The sequence below is a fragment of the Melanostigma gelatinosum genome (assembly GCF_949748355.1).
Source record: "Melanostigma gelatinosum genome assembly, chromosome: 17".
NCBI classification, from domain to species: Eukaryota; Metazoa; Chordata; class Actinopteri; order Perciformes; family Zoarcidae; genus Melanostigma; species Melanostigma gelatinosum.
In genome coordinates, this window is record NC_136650.1 from 5,117,063 (window position 1) to 5,138,952 (window position 21,890).

The 21,890-nt window shown below is 43.6% G+C and overlaps 3 protein-coding genes across 5 annotated transcripts; 1 reads left to right on the top strand and 2 right to left on the bottom strand.

Moving 5' to 3' along the window:
- Positions 1-282: 282 nt before the first annotated feature.
- On the top strand, positions 283-7,688 carry kdm1b (lysine demethylase 1B). Of its 2 annotated transcripts, XM_079287491.1 has the most exons (21): positions 283-437; positions 719-864; positions 1,291-1,412; positions 1,502-1,591; positions 1,699-1,810; positions 1,909-2,022; positions 2,099-2,137; positions 2,277-2,469; positions 2,582-2,766; positions 2,883-3,053; positions 3,152-3,226; positions 3,343-3,477; positions 3,567-3,738; positions 3,853-3,980; positions 4,310-4,441; positions 4,571-4,645; positions 4,783-4,899; positions 5,072-5,197; positions 5,338-5,460; positions 6,052-6,204; positions 6,764-7,688. In XM_079287491.1, exons 1-21 carry the CDS (start codon positions 422-424, stop codon positions 6,845-6,847), a joined length of 2,508 nt encoding a protein of 835 aa, XP_079143617.1. In that variant the 5' UTR covers positions 283-421; the 3' UTR covers positions 6,848-7,688. The 2 variants fall into 2 exon arrangements, with proteins under 2 accessions (XP_079143617.1, XP_079143618.1); XM_079287492.1 differs by lacking the exons at positions 283-437; positions 719-864 and having other exon boundaries at positions 1,341-1,412; positions 1,502-1,548.
- A 732-nt stretch (positions 7,689-8,420) lies between these two features.
- Positions 8,421-10,715, bottom strand: tekt1 (tektin 1; the record flags this gene model as incomplete). The annotated part of the gene is made up of 7 exons (XM_079287467.1): positions 8,421-8,580; positions 8,911-9,107; positions 9,326-9,551; positions 9,654-9,797; positions 9,965-10,093; positions 10,297-10,462; positions 10,550-10,715. The coding sequence occupies 7 exons, from the start codon at positions 10,713-10,715 to the stop codon at positions 8,421-8,423; spliced, it is 1,188 nt and encodes a 395-aa protein (XP_079143593.1).
- A 1,701-nt stretch (positions 10,716-12,416) lies between these two features.
- Positions 12,417-21,369, bottom strand: LOC306791301 (putative C-mannosyltransferase DPY19L4). 2 transcript variants are annotated; one of them, XM_079287951.1, is made up of 19 exons: positions 21,058-21,369; positions 20,718-20,891; positions 20,055-20,179; positions 19,877-19,967; positions 19,607-19,728; positions 18,726-18,871; positions 18,341-18,464; positions 18,107-18,241; positions 17,460-17,591; positions 17,082-17,183; positions 16,914-16,987; positions 16,604-16,762; positions 15,885-16,004; positions 15,629-15,749; positions 15,359-15,415; positions 15,192-15,274; positions 14,974-15,106; positions 14,124-14,282; positions 12,417-13,482 (listed from the first exon to the last, which is right to left on the bottom strand). In XM_079287951.1, the coding sequence occupies exons 1-19, from the start codon at positions 21,146-21,148 to the stop codon at positions 13,318-13,320; spliced, it is 2,313 nt and encodes a 770-aa protein (XP_079144077.1). In that variant the 5' UTR covers positions 21,149-21,369; the 3' UTR covers positions 12,417-13,317. The 2 variants fall into 2 exon arrangements, with proteins under 2 accessions (XP_079144077.1, XP_079144078.1); XM_079287952.1 differs by lacking the exon at positions 14,124-14,282.
- Between the last annotated feature and the right edge of the window lie 521 nt (positions 21,370-21,890).

The window sequence follows — 21,890 nt, forward strand, 5'->3', positions numbered from 1 at the left end:
CGTTGCTTCGTCCAAGTTTACTTTCTAACCTCGGTATAAAACAACGAGCTACCTTTAACGGAAAACTGACCTGAACCCCGAGTTGGTTTCTAGTAACAAAACTGATAAAATGAAATAAAGAACGTCAGTCCTCCATCACCTGTCTGCTCCTTTTACGTTGCTCGAGTCTGACGGCGCAACGTTACTACAGTTGCCGTGGTTACCGTGTAGGACGGCGAGCAGCGGAGCGCAAAACTAATCCTAAAACATAACGCCCATTTCCTCTAAAACAGGAAGTGGTATTCCCGCAACAACAACGCATTGATTTCCCCCCACAACAATAAAAGAGGTGACGAATACTAATAATTTAAGAAAGCGTCTCAGAAGCTCACATTAGCGGAGAAATAGCCACCGTGTTTTTGAAGAAACACCGCGGCCAGCCATGCTGTCGGACGCAGGTCAGTGCTCGTAGCGCTCTGCTACGCATTGCTAAATGCTAAACGTGACAAGTGGACATCGTTTGGCTGGTTTAAATAGCTTGCTAATGTGTCGCCACCTTTGCTGTGTTTACTATCAATATAATCTCGTGCTTCATTCACTATGGTCAATTCGTAATTAGTTCCGTTCCTGTTATCCGTCAGAAAGAGCCCTTATCAGTCGTAATAAAGGCCCCATTTGACCTGAGCTGCACTGCATTGTCCACTGTTGAATATGTACATTGTTGCCACCAATGTTTTAGACTATCCTGGGAATGGCGCCGGGAATGCTCGACGAGCAAGGAAGAGGAGCTCCGGGGAGTCCCCGGGGGACGGGCAGACCCTGCGCTCCTCTGGGAGGCAGATCAATGTGCGGGTGAAGCGCACCAACAACCCTCCACCTGGACAGGTAAACTGCAGCGAGCATGCTCAACCGACTGTCTGTCTGCCAAACACAGCCGTGTCTCACTTGTTCCCCCTCTTTTTGTGCCAATTTAGTTTATGCCCGACCGATCTTGAGTTTGTGTGGCTGATGGTGATATTTACCAATATATGAGCCGATATATATGCAGTTGTATGTTCTTTAATCGACAGTATAGACACAGAGAGTGACACAGTGTAAGGTCTGGCCGGATTTAACCCGGTGATTTTGTGTTTCACATGGTAAACGTCTCAGCCCTTCGGCCACAGTGTCATAAGAAAACACGTTTGATAAATAAGGTTTTTAAAGAATTATGACCCAGATACCTACTAATAACGTGAAGGTCTGTAAAGTTAAAAAATGAATAAATGAATAAAGTTGAGTGAGATGACTTTCTCCACACTCTCTTTCTAGAACAAAAGAAAAGCCACAGACACCGAGGAGGAAGACGACCAGTCTGAGAAGAAGTACAGGAAGTGCGAAAAGGCTGGATGCTCTGCCACGTACCCAGTTTGTTTTGCAAGTGCATCTGACAGGTAGCATGTTTCTCTGTATAATAGAAATCACATCTCAACTCAGTTGCTCCTTTTTTAGACACAGACTGAATTCTTCTGTCTCTCCTCAGGTGTGCTAAAAACGGATACACCTCTCGCTGGTACCATCTGTCATGCGGTGAGCATTTTTGCAACGAATGTTTTGATCACTACTACAGAAGGTAATGTTGACAGAACAACTACTCGCATAACATCAATGAACAAAGTGACCCTGAAACTGCCGTTGCATCGAGGCCATAACATTAACTTGTTTCCCCTCCTTTGGCAGTCACAAAGATGGCTACGAGATCTTTGCTTTATGGAAGAAGGTGTGGACTAGTAACGGGAAAAGCGAGCCCAGTCTTAAAGCTTTCATGGCAGATCAGCAGCTACCATTCTGGGTCAGTTCAGACGGCCTCCCTGGTTCCCGTTAACCAGTTGAACCCGGTTATCCATGTCGGTAAACACAGTGATGGTCATTGGGATGTGTTCCTTTCAGGTTCAATGTACTAAACCGGACTGTAGAAAGTGGCGTCAGCTGACCAAGGAGATCCAACTCACCGCTTCCCTCGCAGCCACGTACCGCTGTGGAATGAAGTTCAACAACATCAAGGTAAATAATAATCAACAGGCCACTCACAAGCATCATTTCTTAAAAAATAATAATAATATTATGTCTCTGCCTGCAGAGTGAGGGACCGGACCAGTGCTGCCAACCAGAGGACTTGGTAATCTGCTGATCTGTGTTTTGTTGTCACAAAATCAAATGCAGCTTGTAATGATTTTTACCAAAAAAAACTACATCCAGTGTGCGTGCTCCACTGAACAATACAGCCTCTTTAACCCCATGCCGTGTCGTTCTCACAGAGGGTGGCCGAGGTGTCTGACAGCTGGTGGCATTCCATGTTGATCTTGCCGCCGTTGTTCAAAGACAGTCCCGCCGGCCCGTTCCTCGCCTCCTACTACCCTGACTGCGTGGGGATGAGTCCGTCAGGCGCCGCCAGCAACCCGTCTCTGTCTGAGCTCAGGGCGGATCACTGCAGGGCCGTCCCGCCGCAAAGTAAGTCTGCGGCTGTGAGAGGAAGAATGGAACGTTCCTGCTGGAAATTGGTCATCCTCCTATTTAGAGATATCAGTCTGAAGCATGTAGTAACCATTGTTTTTCGCCTCAGTTCCAGGCTTGTGTCCGTACTTCCAGCCCTTCTACCAGCCCAATGAGTGTGGGAAGGCTCTGTGCGTTCGGCCGGATATGATGGAGCTGGATGAGCTTTACGAGTTCCCAGAGTTTTCCCGTGATCCCACCATGTATTTGGCTTTGCGCAACCTCATTCTGGCCTCCTGGCACAAGAACTGCAAGGTACGCTGCAGACACCAGTGACTTGTATGTTGTCACCTGTTTTCGGTTTGTAAATAGCTGGTTGTGGAGGAATATAGGACTCTACAGACAAACGGCTTCTTTGTTTTTTCTTAAAGGAGGTGCTGACTTCCCAGAAGTGTGCCGTGCACATCATCGCCCGGGGGCTGGTGCGTGTGCGCTGCGTGCAGGAGATGGACCGGGTGCTCCACTTCATGACCAGGAAGGGCCTCATCAACACAGGCGTGCTGGCAGTGAAGGGGCCCCTGCTCCCCGAAAGACACTGCTCTGTGAGTGTCCTCATCCTTACAGCGCACATCTCATGTCAAAGCTTTTTTTCTCTCATAAATTCGGTTAAGACTTAGAGTCACATTTATCATCTTTGCAGAGGAACGTTATCGTCATCGGCTCCGGGGCTTCAGGGCTGGCTGCTGCACGGCAGCTGCAAAACTTTGGCACTCAGGTAAGTGTGGTTAGCTCTTCTCTGACCTCCTGTCCCCCCCCCCCCCCCCACCCCTGTACCCTTCCTGTTCGCTCGTCACAGTGCTGTTTGCACTCTTTGTTGTCATCGGTTCACAGGTGGTGGTGCTCGAGGCGAGGGAGAGAATCGGAGGCCGCGTGTGGGACGATACATCTCTGGGGGTCACCGTAGGCCGAGGAGCTCAAATCGTCAATGGCTGCGTAAACAACCCCATCGCCCTCATGTGTGAACAGGTAAGAGACGTCTGGGGGAGGAAAAAAAAAAGAATCTTCATATGTGCACTGTGGGCTTTTCGTTTGAGCTCTTCGCTCGTCTGTTGCAGATGGGCATCAAGATGCACAAACTGGGGGAGCGGTGTGACCTCTTTCAGGAGGGGGGGCAGGTTACCGACCCGGCCATCGACAAGCGCATGGACTTCCACTTCAACGCCATCCTGGACGTGGTGTCTGAATGGAGGAAGGACAAGTCACAGAGCCAGGACACACCGCTGAGAGGTGCTGGGGTGTTGTACCCGAACTCTCAGCAAAAACGATTTCATAAATAATAAAAAAACAACAAGAGTGGTCAGCTTTAAGAGATATTTCATGTATCGGTGTTTATCTCCACAGAAAAGGTCCAGGAGGTGAAGAAGAACTTCCTTCAGGAGTCTGGAATCCAGTTCAGTGAGCTGGAAGAGAAGGTGCTTCAGTTTCACCTCAGCAACCTGGAGTACGCCTGTGGAAGCACGTTGGACCAGGTGTGGAAAAGTCACACTAAAGGAATTCTGGATTTTTCTCTTTGTTATAATCGACTGAAGAGTCTGTTGCCATTACATTTTACAAAATCCATGCTGGTTTACTGCTATGAATACATCCTACACGTCTGCCTGTAGAATCAGTGAACATTAACCAAAGAAGATAACAACATTGTAAGTGTTTGTGTGTTTGAAGTGGGGAGTTATTGTCTTTTTTATTGTTGCATAAAGGGAACTCTAGATTCTGCATTCTGCACATCTAGTTTGTGTGGGTTTTGGTATTGTGTTTTCACAGGAATTGCGATGGAAATGTTACATTTATTTGATTTTAGGTTTCGGCAAGATCTTGGGACCACAATGAGTTCTTTGCCCAGTTCTCAGGAGACCACACGTTACTCACCAAGGGCTACTCCGCTTTGCTCCACAAACTGGCCGAGGGCCTCGACATCCGCACAAAGTGCCCGGTTTGTAATTCAATCTATTACAGTCGGCTGCTGCTTTTACCATTCTTACTATACGTTGAATGCTGCATCGATAAATCTCAATGTTAAAAGTCAGGTGGTGTAATTTTTCTTTTCTTTTTTCAAACCCAGGTTCAGGCCGTTGATTACTCGGGTGATGTCGTCAAAGTTACCGCCTCCAACGGGTCCCAGTGGACAGCACAGAAGGTAAACACACCTTGATAAATGTTATAAAAAGTATATAATATGAATCATTTCAAGATGTTATCCAAGAAAACATATGATTTCAGAGACTGTTGCATGTGTTCAATGCTGATTAACACGGTGTCATGTTACTCTTTTAGGTTCTTGTTACTGTCCCATTGACTTTGCTCCAGAAGAACTTGATTCAGTTCCACCCAGCGCTTCCTGAAAGGAAAATGAAAGCAATCCACAGTCTAGGAGCCGGCATCATAGAGAAGGTAATAACTGTTTTAATGTGTATTTGGGATTCATGGTTGTAGATGAGCACAGGATGTTGGCAAATTAATTTTTACATTTAGTTATAAGGCAAATCTAACAACAGTGGCCTGCTGATTCGAAAAGTTGCTTTCGTGTAGATTCTTAGGAATAATATTTAAAAACGTCTTCCAGATCGCTCTCCAGTTCCCGTACCGATTCTGGGACAACAAGATCCAAGGGGCAGACTACTTTGGTCACATTCCACCAGGTCCCGACAAGAGAGGCATGTTCAGTGTCTTCTATGACTTGGAGCCACAGGTCTGTGTTGTCTCCTTATTATTCACCCTGCAAGACAATATCGCACCGCTCAGAAAACATATTTTATATTCTCTGTCAGATACCTGTTCCTACCAGGGAAAATAGGTTTGAATTATAATGTTAGACTTGTGTGTGTGTAGGGGAAGCAGGCTGTCCTCATGTCTGTTATCACTGGGGATGCTGTGCCTGCTGTCCGGGACATGGAGGACAAGGAGGTGGTGTACGAGTGCATGAAGGTGCTGCGTGAGCTTTTCAAAGAGCAGGTAATGCCGTCACTTTTGATGTGCAACCCTGTCACATTCAGCTGAAGCGTGACTGACATTTACTGATGCTTCTTCTTCTTATTATTATTATTCCATTCGGGGTAACTGATGAACAGTAAGACCAACAGTGAAAGTGCCGGTAACTGTTAGTTAAGCATGAAACGGCCCCTTTCAGCAAGAATAGTCCCATGAAATTCAGTTCAGGAGCTAAATGTCACTTTCCACATTCATTGAGACCCTTGAAAAGTGAAGGGCTTTTATAGACATGCGGCAACACAAGGACATCGTTTGTAACTTACTACTTTGCTACTCTGATGTTTGAATGGTTGTTAAAAAAAGAGAAGTAAACCTCCAGCCATAGGCTACAAAGGCACCGGCCAGGAACTATAATCCAGGAACTAAACTTAGACTCTCGTTCCTTCAGTCGAAACGCATGTAAAGTCACAGTTCCTAAAAAAAATTCTAAAATTCACTGCACATTTTCTCTCAACAACCAAAATACACTGATTCCCTGTTATAGTTCAGATTTACTTGTATTGTTTGTGGGTTTTTCTCATTACTGTTGTTAATTGCTGTCCGTCATCCCGATAGGACGTCCCAGAGCCGCTGCATTTCTTCGTCACACATTGGAGCAAAGACAAGTGGTCCCAGATGTCCTACAGCTTTGTGAAGACGGGGGGAAGTGGAGAGGCCTACGACATCCTCGCTGAAGACGTGCAGGGAAAAGTGTTCTTTGCCGGAGAGGTGACGCTGATTTGACCTTATTTTTTTTTTATTTTATTTTTTTTACAACCAAATGTGTCTAGATATGGCTAATTATTTGAGATTTATTTGCTTTTGACATTATTGGAAAGTTTTGGACTTTCCCCCACTGCATTTCCCATATCAACAGGCCTCTTCACAGCAGACTGAGCAAGAACAGCACAGGTGTTCTAATGACATTAATGATGGCTCTGTTCTATTCAAGTGTCTTTATCAACCACAACTGTGGCAGTGAGCCAGCATGCACAATACCAGGAACCTGAGACCAAAGCAGCTAAATGGAAATAAGGCATTCATGTTATTTACACCTGTGTTTTGTAACATTTCAGAATGAAATGGACACAATTGAAACTAAAGTTTAAAATAGAGGTTTGACAAAATAATCTGAACTCAAGTTCCACATACAGTGCTAGCTTGTTTCCAACGGGGAGATAATGGTGATTAATGAGATTTAAAAACCTAGTAAGTGGCCCTTGAGTGAAGATTATTTTCTGAAACTGAATTACTACTGTTTTACATTAGTTGTTTTTTTTGTCACCAGGCCACCAACAGACACTTCCCTCAGACTGTGACGGGGGCCTACCTGAGTGGGGTCAGAGAGGCCAGCAAGATGGCTGCCATGTGAACTCTGTCGGCCCCCCAGCACTCTAAAACACCAGCACGGACACACGGGTCGCACTGAGCAACAGACCGCTAAACAACTCTGACTGCGTTAAACCCGAATTGCTCCACTTGAAATGATATTTCGCTGTACTGTGATGTGTGTGTGATCAGGTCAAGTAGGGCTTCTTAGGGCCTGACATTTTTAACACAAGAGAAATGTTAATTCTGAGTTTAATGCATGTATGTTGCACTTCTGTGATGGAAGTGGTCAGAACATGTCATTTTGAGAGGTTGGGGTTGCATGAAACATTGGTAAACTCTTATCGTTTAATCATGAATTAAGTCAAATTGAATCTCCAGGGATTATGTTTCTCGAGATTACATCATAATACATTTTAAAAGTTTTCTTTGGGAGTTAGCTACCAATGTTTTATACGGCTTTAATGAATTTGCATTATGTGAGATGTATTAGATATACAGTAGGAGTACTTCTGTGATAGCACTTTTGATTTAAAAAATAAGAGTAGTTCATGTGTAGGAAAGGTTGGACAGTGAGTATGATCAGAGGATTGTCCCACTACTGTCTCAGGGATGTGATCAAGACAGCAACACCCAGCAGGAAATGATGGAAGAAAATAATGATTGTGAATGGGTACTTCTGGAAAAAATAATAATGAAACCAACCTAAGAATAACTTTCATTAGCTCCTGAAGGTTTGATTCATGTTGACTAATGACGCTTTTCCTCCAGGTCCTCATATCTCTGGATCTCTACATCGAGATGATCACTTCCTGTTTGTCCAGCATTACAGTGCTTGAGTATTTATCTTCTATGTGTGTAATAAACGGAGCTATCAACTGCCATACTGACCGCTTTCACTTGTGGATGAAGGTTTGGCTCCTCGAATTGTTTTTGTTATGTATGTCAACCTATTCTGTAAAGTCAACTTGATTGACTTATGACTCTCCAGTACTGTTATGACTGAAGATATGAATGGAGCGGTAACAAGTAGTCAATCAATTAGTGGATTTGTTGAAAATGAACCAGCGACAATTTAGACAATGGAATCTTTTTGGGCCTTTTTCTTCTCATTTAAGTTTGTGTCCATGACTTTGAGTGGCCCGGAATATAAAACAGATCGAAGTGAACTTGACACTCCTGAAAACTTTGTAATGTTACTTTTGTTAAATACAAATGCAGCTACTAAACTGTATTGCTAATTGCCTGAATGTGTTGAGTCAGCAGCAATTTTCACAGTAGAAAACAGTTTTAAAAACGAGGTACGTCTCAGATTAACGTAAGAAAATTCACACGTTAAAATCGGAGAGGTATTTATTTCAAATTCCTGACCGTGAGATTGTTTTGTCAACTGCTGTTTTCAAGGTAAAAGTGAACTTCAAAAGAAAATGTGAAATGCCTTTGATGGAAAGAAGGAACTTGACTTTCTTCATACGTTTACATTGACTTTAACCAGCAGTGGAAGTACAGTGGCTTTATTTTAGAGTGAGAGGAAAACATTACAGAGAATACTTGCAATAACTTGAATGAAGAAATACTTGGTCTATGTACAGTAGACTCTTTCTGTTGCTAAATGCTCAGAAGTTGTGGATGACGATGGACTCCCTGTGCTGGGGGCAGACGACCTCGTCAATGTAGAGACAGTTGGCCTTCATATCGATGCTTTCCTGCAGCTCCAGCTGGCAGCGAACCAGAGCCCTCTGCTCCTCGTCTGACTGGGCCGCTGCCTCGTGCAGTCTGAGTGAGCAGAGAAAAAGAGACCTGTCCTGAACGGATGCATCTCTAAACATCCACCAACACAGGGAGGAAACTATTTATGAAACTGGAATCTAGGAAATCCACCTGGTGGTACTTTCTGTGCGTTTCAAAATAACGTTTTCTACTGCTACTCCTTTAATTATACTGTCATACATGCATTCTTACAAACTTGAATTGTTTTATTTCTATATATTTTTGTGTAAACTAGCAGATGCAATGGCTGTGTGTCCACACTGGCATCATTAAACCTCTTGAAAACATGTCTTGCTTTGTCCCTCTACATCAGAGGAGAGTGTGTCCTGGCTTTACGTGATGATGTGAGCGGTGAGCTGCTGGACCTCGGCGAGGAGGTGGGACTGTGCCGCATCATGGCACCGCTCTTTGCCGGGCCTCTGGTGGCGCAAAGCCAGCCGGGCCTGGACCAGACTCAGACCTTGCTCGCTCTCTGCGATGGCCACTCGCAGATTCTCCCCGATCCTCTGCTGGCTGTCAAACTCAGACAAAATCTAGAGGGGATGGAGGCGTCCCGCCAGGGTCAACCAGTGTTTACAAAGCTTAATTTCAAACAATAGCACATTATTACTCAATGAAAGGATAATAACTAGCCAATAATATCCTTATATAATAAATGTTCGTTAAAAAGCAATGCTGACCTGATAAATGAAACCAAATCTTTGTTTACTCACTCCCTCTCACATATACACCATACACTCATCGGCCCTACCTTGGCCAGCTGATCCTCCATCTGGCTCTTGCCAGACTTGATCTCCAGGACGCTCAGCTGGAGGGCTGCCGCTGTGGCCTGGACCTGCCTCTGTATGTCGGAGGCAGTCTGCTCCAGGAGAGACTCCACCAGGGAACGCAGTGACAGAGAGTTGGCCAGCTGCTGCTCCGCTTTGGCCATGTTGATGTCCGAGATGTTCTGCCACTGCTTTGATGTCACTGCCATGCTGAGAGAGAAAGAGAGAGAGAGGGAGACCTGGAACTAACAAAACGTCCCTTTTTCTTCCCAGATCTGCGGGTCAGAATCTCAAATCGACACGATAGTTCACCTCTGCGGAACAAGTTTGGTGTTGGACCTCTGCAGGTTGTTGATGGAATGGTGGGTCATCAAGGCACAGGAGTTGTCAATGCACTGAGCCTCAAATTTCTCCTTCAGATCCTTCTCCAGCTGGTACTTGGCGGATCGGTTCAGTCTGGAACACAAAAAGACATGTTTTGTCTTGCTTTTACTGGCAACTTTATATACTGATTTGATATTATTTCCAGGTTTCAAGTCATTAAAATCACTATAAAAGTTAGAAAATCCAAAGCATTCTTTTGAGATCCCCTTCATAGATCATAGCCAGTCCATCTTTCTTACCTTATCTGCTCAGTGATCTGCTCCGCTACACTCAGCAGAAGGGAAGCCACTCCCTCAATGGCCTTCGTCTCCTTCAGCAGCTCTCTCTCCACCTTGTCATGTAGCCTCTCAGAGGGGGGACGTTTCCTTCTGCAGGACGCAGGACAAAAACCTCTCTCACACTCATAATGCAGCTGCAAGTTGTTGTTTTTATATGTAGGCTTCTTAGTCGGAGAAAGTGGTGCGGAAAGATGGACTTCAAGACACTGAAAGCTAACAAAAGCTAACAAAAGCTGCCAAATCTAAAAATAAAAACATTATAGATTTTTCTTCCGATTGTTCGAGATCCTCACCTCTCCTCCAGACAGACCACGGTGACTTTCAGAGGCTCTTCGCAGGCCTTCAGGGCTTTTGCCACTCTGCTCTGCAACGCTTCGAGGACATCAATTTCCACAATAATCTCCTCCAACTTCAGCTCCAAACCCTTCTTCACAAACTGGACGTCTCCGAGCCGCTGATCTGAACAGCGGGAGAAGAAACCCGACAGGTCACCCATGTGGTCTTTGCAACATCATCCTTTTAACACATCTGTATTCCCCCACTCACCTAGTCGCTTGCCGTCATCATTTGGCATGCGTTTGCATGCTTTGTCAGTTTCCAGCATTAGCCTCGTGCATTCTGCTCTGAAGAGCTCCGAGCGGTTCCGCATAACCTCAAAATCCACAAGATTGGGTCCAGCACCCTGCTGGGGAATGTGGTCCGGGACAGACATTACTCTCCACTGGGGGTCACTGTCAGCATGGGCTGGTAGGAAGAACATAAATGAAGAAATGGTTAGAAATGTGGCTGCCTCATGGTGAAAGAGACCTCAACCACATGTACCAGAGAGATACTATACAGGTTTCACTGAACATCCACGCATCATTTATGTTAGAAATGACAGAAATGAATAGGAGCACTAGAAAACACCCAGTGCAAACACGTTGCTGAACGGAAAAAGCATTGGACATTGAAAACATTGCAAAATGGCATTTGAGAAGCCCATTAATCTCCAGATAATATAATATGGATTTATTTAAGGCTAAGGTAGTGGCATTACCAACACTAGAGTCTTTGTCTTTTCATTTGTAGCATGCCGTAAATATAGACTACGAACTTAAAAGCAATGAGTTTATTCTTAAGTTTCAGACACAACTACTTGAAGATGAAATTAACATAGCTGCTGTATTGTAAACAAAATTAAAATATATTGCAATTAGTGTCTATAATGTTGAAGCTCGGATTTCTGAAAGATCTAATTGGTTACAGGTGTTTCAGGTGCATTGTGGGTGCAGGTGAGTAATAGGTTTGAGTGTGGTAATCCAATCAAGCTTTGAACTGTAGATTATATCCAATTATATTGCCTTTTATTCAGCGTTAAATATGTATTCTATGTTCTTTCTGTGGGTGAAGGCGGCTACCTTTCATTGATGTAAAATGTCAATGATGCTAAGCTAAGCTAAATGTAAGCTTGTAATGTTGGCTAGTTATGGAGCAACGCTATTTGTACTGTTAGGCTACCGTTACATGAGTTCACCGAAACTTTTCTTATCACTAATAGTCGATAAAATCGAACACCGAAACATTTCTCAAGTTTTCAGGAAACCAATGGCACATACCTCGTTACTGGTGGATGAAAAACAGCCAAACGTATCGATCAGCATCGACGTCGTTTACGTCTCAAATGTAAATTGAACGAAACAAATAGTTACTGCGGCAACGAAACAACATGGCGGACAGTCGGTAGTCTGTTCTGATGACCTCCAGTGGAGGAGGAAGTATTCAGATAAACACTAAACCACACCAACTACTCTGCTGTGAGTGAAAGTGTATACCAACTACTACTAAGGGAAAAAGTGACATTTAATTTAACGTTAATTGGTGATTAAAGAAGGCATTGGAGCCCCCAAAGTCCCTTAAAATATTTGATTTAATAAATACAATCTTTAACAAATACCATATTAAAGCACTTCATAGTGAATAAAAATAAATTTACCGACACTTACCGAGTCTGGCTGATTACAGCTCTGCGTGGGTGGCGCTGGCAGGAATTACATGAGAAATCTATTTTCTTGGGACATATAAATAATAATGGCCACTTTTGTAAGAATATTAAAGTTGTGGTATTTCCAACCCTAACAATATTGAGACACATCTAATAAGCCAAATATAATTACAAACATATTTGCATGCAAGTGTAGAGTGACTCAAGATTTCATATAGCAGAGGAAAATGCAAAAACGTCCTAATAGAAAACCTAAAAGAAATTAGCTCTAATATATAAAATCTTCCCCCCCCCCCCCCCCCCATAGTCCCTCTTTGTTGGATTTTAAAGGAAATATCAGACATAAAAATTGTATTTAAAGCATAATAAGCTGGATAAACAAATTCTTGGCACCAAATGGCAACATCAGGAGATCAGCTTTGTAATCAACTCATTCACACTTTTATTTTCCAAAATTAAAAACCTAATAGTCACTACATGGCCTTTTGCAGAGGGACAGATACTGGTGAGACTTGCATGGCAGCACCAGAGGGAAATACTTCAGGTAAGACCCGGGGAAGGAGGGAACGGTCAGTCTCAGAAGCGACTAACGCGTCGATAGAGAGGGGTGTCAGTCAGGCACTTCCCACATCTCAAAATAAGGCATCCAGATGAAGAGAATGATGGAGACATAGCAACAGAAAGAAGCAGCGTCCACTTCCCTTTGAATGAAAGCTCAGATGTTGTTTCTATTGTCCTGGGTTGTTCAATCAATCAGGATTTAAATGGGAGACGCATGTCACATTCAAACCAAACAATCCATAAATATCCAGTGTGTGAAGAAACTCTACACTTCACACCTGACATCTGTCGCAGGTGTGCTGCAGAGCTTCAAATATATTCACTGGCTGACAGTTATCCCCAGGAATTATAGTTATGAACTGAGGTGGGAGATCTTTACTTTACTTACCCACTTCCCTTTTACAGAGCTTAAAAAACAATCTCTCTCTGCCTCCGTACAGTGAACACACAGGCCTCACACATCAGCTCTCCCCTCATGAAATACATGACAGTAACATTAACGCATGGCTGAATTAACTACAGTACAGTGATCATTACTTATGGCATATTTCAACAAGGCCCTTTCACGTTGATTTTACTCAAACTATGTGTAGGCCAAAACCAATGTGCTCCGCTGTGTTTCAATTTACAGCTTCACCATCTACACCAGGATGTGGGAGGCACCAGTGATTAGACATTTTCCCTCCTCCTCTGTGTTACATGGTGCATATGACATGGAGGGCGGAGCCGGGCTCAGTGGAGTCTCAGCGGGCGGAGGAGGGAGCTGCCATCAGTACTGGAAGGAGATGACGGAGTTCACTTTGTACACGTGGTACGATCGGTTCCAGAAGACCCGCGTGAAGTAGTTTGTGTAGGGCGAGTAGTTCATCTTTATCTCGTGGCAGAATCTCCCGTGCTTGGAGAAAGAGTAAATATCCCCTTTGTCATAAACCACCTGAATGAACGCAAAGGATATGGGACATTAATGAGAATATTAATTGTATAATTTTGTAAAAACAGATACTTTCCAAGAAAGCTTTTGCAGAGCACTTCCATAATACACAAGCTTCTGTTACAATCAATCATGATGGGAAATACACATTTACTTTCTTGCCGACAGTTAGATGAGAAGGTTTTTGTACGCATTAAAGAAACGAGATACGAAGCGAAACTAAATTGTTAGACAGAGCCAGGCTTTCTTTATGCTAAGCTAGGCTAACTGGCCGACAGTGGTAGTTTCATATTTACCGCAGACATGAAAGGTGGAATCAACTCTTCCATCTAACTCCCAGATAATAAGCAGACGGTTGCAAGTGCTGTATCTTAGCTGCTCCCGTGGTATTATTCCCACTGTATGTAATGAGTTAGAGCGCCACAAAACGCCACAAAAACAGAATTAGCACTTTGCTTCCGTGAATGAAAACCTCACGATTTTGTTACAGTTTTACATTGGAGTCTCTGAACACTTGGTCCGACAGAAAATCATTCAAAACCTACTTTGATAAACCTAAACATCTTGATTTTCAACATGCACCATTTAAAAAAGACATTACTGGACGCACAGATACAGCTTGTGCTGAACGAGTGTTGACTCACGTGTCCATTGGCGATGTCCAGCAGGTCTTTGATCAGACAGCCTTTATTGAGACTAAGCTCGTTACAAATAGACTCCTCGATGATCACGTAGTTTGCCTTCTGAGAGGTCAGAATCTTGTAGATGTCCTCTGCAGACCTCATTGAATACACCTGGTAAGTCTACAAGGAGATGAATAAAAGGATATTAACAAATAAATTTAAAAAACTGTGTTCGCTAGTTCAACTAATCTGTGAGGAGGAAAATCTAAATATGTTTTGTCTTTTTTGTGTGTTTACGGGCATTTTGATGCCTTAATACACGGTGTCTTCAATGGACTCCGAAGCTGATTTAGTGAGAGACTTAGGATGCCTCAGTGTTCTACTGAACGACTAAGAAGGTCTTTCGTTCCAGCAGCAGTCCGATACCTTTAGAGGTTTTTATCTTTCTGATGTCGATCATGTTTTATATGGCATTGTCTGGTGTTATTTATCCTTTGTAATATGTTTTTGTCTGCTGTGTACTGTGTTGTTGTGGACTGTGTCGCCTGTATGAGTTTTTGGGTGGCAAAAGAGTTTCCCCACTGGGGATTAATAAAGTTTTCTAATCTACTTTAATTAGAGACCCAGCAGTATAGAGATGAGAGACAATTATAACTTAAAATATCACATTACTACAATACATTTTGGAGGAACATTACAACGGATTCAATCTGTTCCATGAATCACCTCTCTACAACCCAAGGACCGGAGATATCTCCCTTTGCTTAAAACTGACCGTACCGTCCTAAGTTGTGTTTTTCAATTACTTTCCAGTACCAGGAGGAGTCTCCTTTGTTTTTCCTGAAGAAAAGAAATCTTTCCTCTCACTCACGTCTTCAGTCCTCCTCAGCAGGTCGATGTCTGAGTAAAGCGGTAAACTGGTCACAGCTGAACCTGAACACAACTTCACCGTTCCCAACAGCTGAGGGCTTCCTGCAAAGACTGCCGCCACGGGAGCCTGTGACCTGGAGGGCCAGAAGAAAACGTGATGTGCCACAATGAAGACTTTAAAGGATATCTGTGAAACTACAGAAAGGTCGGGTGACCCACTTGATCCAGCTGATCAGCTCGACTGTATCGGGATCGTAAAACTCCTGCACGTCCGACAACTCTGCTAAGACGCGAGGGCAGTACTGCAGGGCAGAAGAGAAGATGTTATGTGTCTGTAAATGTCCAACATAAAGAGCTTCACAAGATGAAGAGCTGAAATATCTCACCTCCCTCCATAAACTGAAACCAATGATAGTAGGAACCGCTGTGCTCAGGATCATAGACTGGAGAGTAGAACGACAATTAACACCTTAAAGTCCAAGTGATTCGGCATTTATAATAAGTGATGGGATTAGGCTCTTCTGCAACTGTATCTAATAATAATCACAATATTAACTTAAAATTCCCTTTTGAGTGAATTTGACGGGAAAATATGCATTTACTTTTTTCATTTAAAGAGCACGTTTGCTGTGAAAAGTGAACCTGAGGCCACTCACCAGTACTACCGGGTGGATGGACTTCAGTTTGAGCCACTTAAACACAGTCATCCAGAGGTCTGGAGAACACACGCCGAACGCTGTAAACATGCAGACGTACGGGGTCCATAAATACTTCATCCTGCGGGGAAAAAACAACACAGTCGACGTCTAGTTGTGCCAAAACTGAGCAGAAACAAACAATTCATCAATGCTTCATATAGATACATATTGACAATCCAAATTCTAAACCGCATGTTTACGCTGATGAACGTACCCATCAAACAGCAGGGCCAGGCCTCCGAATAGCAACGTGTGAAAAACATGATAGATGACCTCCGGCTGCTCCCCTATTCGCCCGTCTTCAAGTCTGAGGTTCGTTTTCATTGGCTGGCCACTGTATCAGAGTAAGAATGCTTTCAGCATCATTTACATCAAGAACCATGATAGAAGCCCTTCACAGCAGAACTCCAAGCTGTGATCACCAGCTCTGTCTAATATAACCTGAAAAAGACACCAAGGAGTAATGCCATGTGCATAGACTATATGGTATATAAGGTATTTGTGGACGGCCATTATGAAGCCTCCAGTTCAGCGTTTTGGCGGTCACCATCTTGGCTTTTAGGAACCAGTGAACGGAAGTGACCATATTTGGACTGCGGAGGAGTGATGTGACGCTGTATACAGCTCTGGTAGTGACCTGTCAATCACCATGTAGCCCCACCCTAAAGCATACTCTGCTTTGTGGTCTGTTTGACTCTAAATGGACCATAATTTACTAAATGAACATCATGCTGTATTGAAGAAGACTTGAGAGATTGAGACCATAAACTCATGTTTACTGAGGTAATAAATCAAGAGAGAAGTAGAGTCATTTTCTCATAGACTTCTCGACCAGAGGAGACGCCCCCTGGTGGTCAGTAGAGAGAATGCATTGGCTCCACTTTTCAGAATCTGAGGTTGCCGCCTGGTTATGCATCGTGTTTGCTTTCTAACCTGAGTCTTCTGTAAATGGTCTCCAGGGTGGACAGCAGACACACAGTGAGCACCAGCAAGTAGAAGGGAAGCACTGAGGCCTGCGTCAGTCGTAGAAATAAGTCCTGACCGGGTGTCTGGAAACTCTCTTGGCACAGGAGGAAGTTGGTGATAAAGTCACTGCCATAAAAGAAAAACAACATTGAGATAAGATTATACGGACATACTGACTAATATGGATGTTGTTTGAAAAAAGGTAACACACCATGCCACCACTGTGCAATAGCCTGCATTGTAAAAGCTAACTTTTAATGCAACAGCTGTGACTCACGTTGTCATGTTGAGCCCAAATTTTACTTCAAGGAATTTCAGAATGAAGTCACTCTCACTTACAGGTGTAAGTTTCTGTGAATGAAAAACAGGGCTGATTACCCGACAGTCATCATGGAATACATAACTAAGGGAGACAGCTGATCCATGTTCTTGTCCTCGATTATACCTTGACCAGATAACTGAAGGTGATCCCAGTGGTGAAGACGAGGTAGAAGTGGAGGAAGAGCTTCATGACCCTTGCCACAAGAGGTCCCATCTTCATCTTTTGCTGCATTAGGAATACAGCAAACAGCAACAGATGGTGTTATTCTATGTTAAAACGCAGAAAGTCATACATTTTTTATGATAAAATCCAGAAAGAAATTCTTGTATAATCTAGTTTCAATGATGAATCAGTTGTCACTGATGATTATCTGTTAACCAATGACGTAACAAATCGTGTGAGCAGTAAAGCTCACTCATCTTGGATTCTATGCCAGTTCAAACAAACACCTGTGATGTGGAATTCCACTGAGCTCTGACATGAGGGAGCAGCTAACTCTACCTGGAAGTACCTCGCGAGCACTGAGCCAATCAGGAGGCTGAGCAGAGGCGAGCTGAGCAGGGCCGGGTTCTGAAACTGGAACAAGTAGGCCAGGAACAGAGCGCCGAGGTAAGCTTTGTGAATGTCGGCATTCTTAACATCGCAGAGGGAAGTAGGATGGAGGGAAAGAGAGAAGAGGGAAAGGAAAAAGTACAATGTCAGGATCTCAACATATTGAACATACAGGTGTATTTCAGTTACATTTGTTCTTGAAGAATATTTCAGCTCATTATAACTAAAAACAACTGTATTTTGTTTTTTTCCACATTTATAAAACACTGGTCAAACGTTTAGGATGAATTCATGTTTAGAATATATGAATAATAAATGCATCAATCAAAAGCTTGAACAAATAAATTTCCTCAGTCCACAAAACGTGTTGTTTTTAACTATATAGAGCAAAAAAAGCTTAAATGTAGTTTGACATTTTGGGAAAGTTATTCTGACACTGTCTGAAGGAAACAGAATTGAGCACCTCTAAAGCTCAGTGATGAACACATTATCTCTCAGTTGCTTCCTCACACAAAAAGCAGAGTGTAAAAAATGACTATGTGTGGTTTCATGTGCAACACTATTATTCTTGATTAGCTGCGATGACGGATCCTCACCTTACGCGCTGGCACCAGGTCAAAAGAGTCCAGTAAGAGAAGACAGAGGCCTTGGATGAAGAGCACATAGTGGCTGTGCTCCCAGACCAGGAGGAAGATGAAGGTGGTGGCACTCAGGGTGAGGTAGCAGCACATCTACGGAGGAATGCAGTTCATCAGTGTATCAGTGTATGCAAACGCTAACTTGGAAACAGTAGAGGGTTATATATAAAACTCGTTTCGTGAGAGGCTCACCTCGGTGGCAGAGCTGATGTTATTACTCAGGAATCCAGTCAAAGCTGCAACCTGGCAAGAGAAGTAAGGCAGAGCCCAGTTGTCCCGCAGAGGGATAGCGTAGTCCACTTTGGTTGTATCCGGTCTGAGGAAGAAATGACATGAGTAGAGTGGACAAGTCCCCATAAAACTGAAGGAAAACAAGTGAAACAGGAGAGTACTATAATGGTTCACCACTTAAATTTGTCTTAACAGCGGCGAGTGTCCCATTTTTAAGTCTGCTCTGTGACCAGAAAGTCAGAGCGACAGGGAGAAAAATGGACAGAAAGGATGATCTGATAAAGTCCACAAGAGAGGGCGGCAACTTTACCGTGCGGACTGACTTTGACGGCAGGGTTCCTCTCACCTGTTGATCACATACCAGGACACGGTCAACATGCCGGCCACCCAGGTGCCGCTCATCACCCAGCTACACACGAACAGGGCGGTGACATAGACGGCCTGCAGTCCGAAAACCGCTCCGACGTAGAAGTAGATCGGCTCCACAAAATCCTGAAGGGAGAGACAGAAACGGAAAGCTGCCACCACAGACGAGGCCAAAATCATATGAGCAAGAAGATATACACACTATGTGTACGGTTTGCTTTAAATGGCTGTAGAGGGACTATGTCAATGCCAGAAATCGTGTACCTAATGACGGTGTGATTATTAGGTGACCAGCCCTAGGAGGCATTTTACATGATAAACCACTGAATCTGACAAAAGATACATATGCAAACTGACTTTGGCAGTACCACAGTACAAACTGATGCAAAGCAGCTAACGGTCAACTGTTTTCTGTCTCACTATGCAACAAATCTCTGGCTGAAAGGCCTTCGGGCCTATGACATCGGTCTGCCAGTGTTTCTCTGCTTTGATACAGGGTTTAGTACTGGTTTAGCACCTTTGTTCTTAGAAAGAAAATACTCATGCACGCTTCCATTGTATGCATTATCTGATAAAAATACGACACAAATATGTTGTAACATGGTCAAAACTGACAATGGTTTTATTTAATGTAATTTAAAAGGAGCTATAGGTGACATTCAGAACATAAATATACTGTAGCTGCAAACAGCTATTTGCTATGTAAAGATATAGTGGAGTAATGGAGTCCTGAACAGAAACAAAGATGACTGTCGGCCCTCCTCTTTCTTCCCCTCCCTCCATTCGTGTCCCACTGGCAAGCTAATCCCCGCCACGCCTACATTTAGTTGATAGCCTCTTTAACTTCAATCAGATGCTCACCTGGCTGCCTGTGACTCTGTATATGAAGCTCGTGATGAGCTCTGGATACAGTGACAAACGCTCCACTGCGTTGATGGTCTGACCCGAAACGGTCCGGTTATCTAGCATCAGCTCATAAAACCCTGGAAACCCAAACCACATCAGCACAGACTTGATTGACAAGGATAGGGTGATATTATTAGCCTCTAAAGTTAAGTTAGTGTTCGTTTCAAAGTTGTATTTAGTTAAACATTTTCTTTCCTTAATAAGAAGCTCAAAGGACACCCGTACCTCTCTCAAAGGACGGTGCCGTCAGCATGTGCTTGTAGTAGTAATAGTAGAGCCCGCTGCCTCCCTGGAAGGTGATTTCTCGCTCAACCTCCTGAGAGACACGTTAGAGAATTTTAGAATTGAAATGTTTATGGCAGCCACGTGTCAGCAGACTCATGACAAACACGGTGTCACCCACCTGTCTGATGGAAAACCAGAACTTCCTGTCATGATACAAAGACATATACGTGGCATAAAGCACCCCACAGGCAACTGCTGCCAGGCATCCGAAGAACAGCCTCGCAAGGCGCTGCAGTAAACCCGCTGCGGAGCAGAAATATGACAATGAACATCACAACAATACTTTAGTAAGCTATAATGATAAGTGTGTATTTAAAAAGGAAAAAATATTCATATCCTGCCACGCCATCATCAAAGGTTTATCGAGTCAGTGAAGAAACTAGTGTCTGTTTTTGTTTTAAATCACCATTATCTCCGGCAGGAGAATCATGCGCTCAGTCGCGTGTACGTGTGCGTCTGTGAGTGTGCACCTCTGTGGCTGTCCACGGTTAACCTCTCCTGCTGCAGCAGGCTGCTTAATATTTTGGTTGCCCGGTTATGGCTGCATGCTCAAGGAGCTCTCGTGGTTACGGTGACTCACACTTTCTCAAAACACCTTTCATTACCTGTTTTATACTGCCATTGACTGCCTGCCTGCCGACTCCTCACTCACTACTCTTAACCGGCCGGTAGGGGCAGTTAGACGGAGGGTTAGCCAATAGTTTGTTGTATTCATTCAATCACACAGTACAGAAGTGGTTGCTGCAAACTATTAAGTGCAAGATCAGTGTAGGGGACTTACATGCAGAAGAGCACTTGGATCTTTTGACAGAGGACTCGGGTCGGTTTGATTCGTCCTGTTTCTGCTCAGCATCCTCTTCTTTCACTTCACCCTCATCTTTCTGCTGCTCGTCATCTCCATCTCCACCTACGGACGCGCTCCCATCATCCACTGCGTCCAGCGGCTCTCTAGCCTCTGGTCAGGTGTAAACACAGATCATGGTTTAACTTTTAGCTTTGTGACAGCATATTACAGGTCAGACGTGTTTCTATGGGCAAATTAACTGATGTTAATGCATGTTTTTTTGCACAGGAAGCGACCGTGTGTTTGGTTAGCAAACCGCTAAGTTAGCTTAACTTACGTGTAGTCTCCAACTCGAGCTCATTTTGGCGCTCGTCCTCTTCCTTTTCTCCCTCCGAAGAGTCTGTTTTTCGACATCGTAACTCGGTCATGACGAAATTAAATTAGAGGAGTCGTCTGACGTGTGGCGACAGCAGCATGCTAGCTAACAAGCGGCTAGCTCTCAACCCAAAACTCCGCTTTGAGGTGAACTAGGCAGGTGACAAGCCGAGCTCTTCGCTTCCCTCTTTTTAGCGCAACTTCTCTTGTTTCAAGTTGTAAACTAGCGGTTGAAGTTTCGGTGTTTGCGGTGTTAACTGTGTGCAGCGCTACAGGCAGCTGCTGGGATGTGACATAGCGGAAGTTCCGGATGCGGACAGGTACAGAAACCAACGAAGAAGAGAGAAGACCAAACTTTACTGCAGAAGAAAACTGTCAAATGTTCAATATTCTTGTGTTTTATTGTTTTGAAAATTATTATTAATTTAGCTTAATGAGGAACAAAATATATAAGTAAATAATTGTAAATTTAACATATTTGGGGAAAACAATCGAATTGGCCCCTAAAGGTTGTGACGGACATATTTAGTATTTTTGAAGATAAAATTATTTGTTGATTAATCGGGAAAAAAAAAATCCTTTACATTGATTAACAATAAAAAACAAGTTTCAACTCTTTTTTTAGTGACGTTAAATATTAAATCTTAACATGATAACCGACTTGCCTGTAAAGTACAATCAAATCCTAACTGGAGAAAGTGTGCAACTGATGTCCGGTTGTTTCAAGTTGAGAGCTGATAATCCAGAGTAAAAATGAAGAATAAAAGACCCTGATTCACGGCTGAAGAGCTGCTG

Coding starts and splice junctions, on each gene's coding strand:
- kdm1b (XM_079287491.1), top strand. Junction 3,478..3,566: donor TCGCCCTCATGTGTGAACAG/GTAAGAGACGTC, acceptor CGTCTGTTGCAG/ATGGGCATCAAGATGCACAA. Junction 4,442..4,570: donor ACATCCGCACAAAGTGCCCG/GTTTGTAATTCA, acceptor TTTCAAACCCAG/GTTCAGGCCGTTGATTACTC.
- LOC306791301 (XM_079287951.1), bottom strand. CDS start 21,148: ATGACCGAGTTACGATGTCGAAAAACAGACTCTTCGGAGGGAGAAAAG. Junction 20,892..21,057: donor GCTCGAGTTGGAGACTACAC/GTAAGTTAAGCT, acceptor ACACCTGACCAG/AGGCTAGAGAGCCGCTGGAC. Junction 16,988..17,081: donor CCTTCAGTTATCTGGTCAAG/GTATAATCGAGG, acceptor TTTCATTCACAG/AAACTTACACCTGTAAGTGA.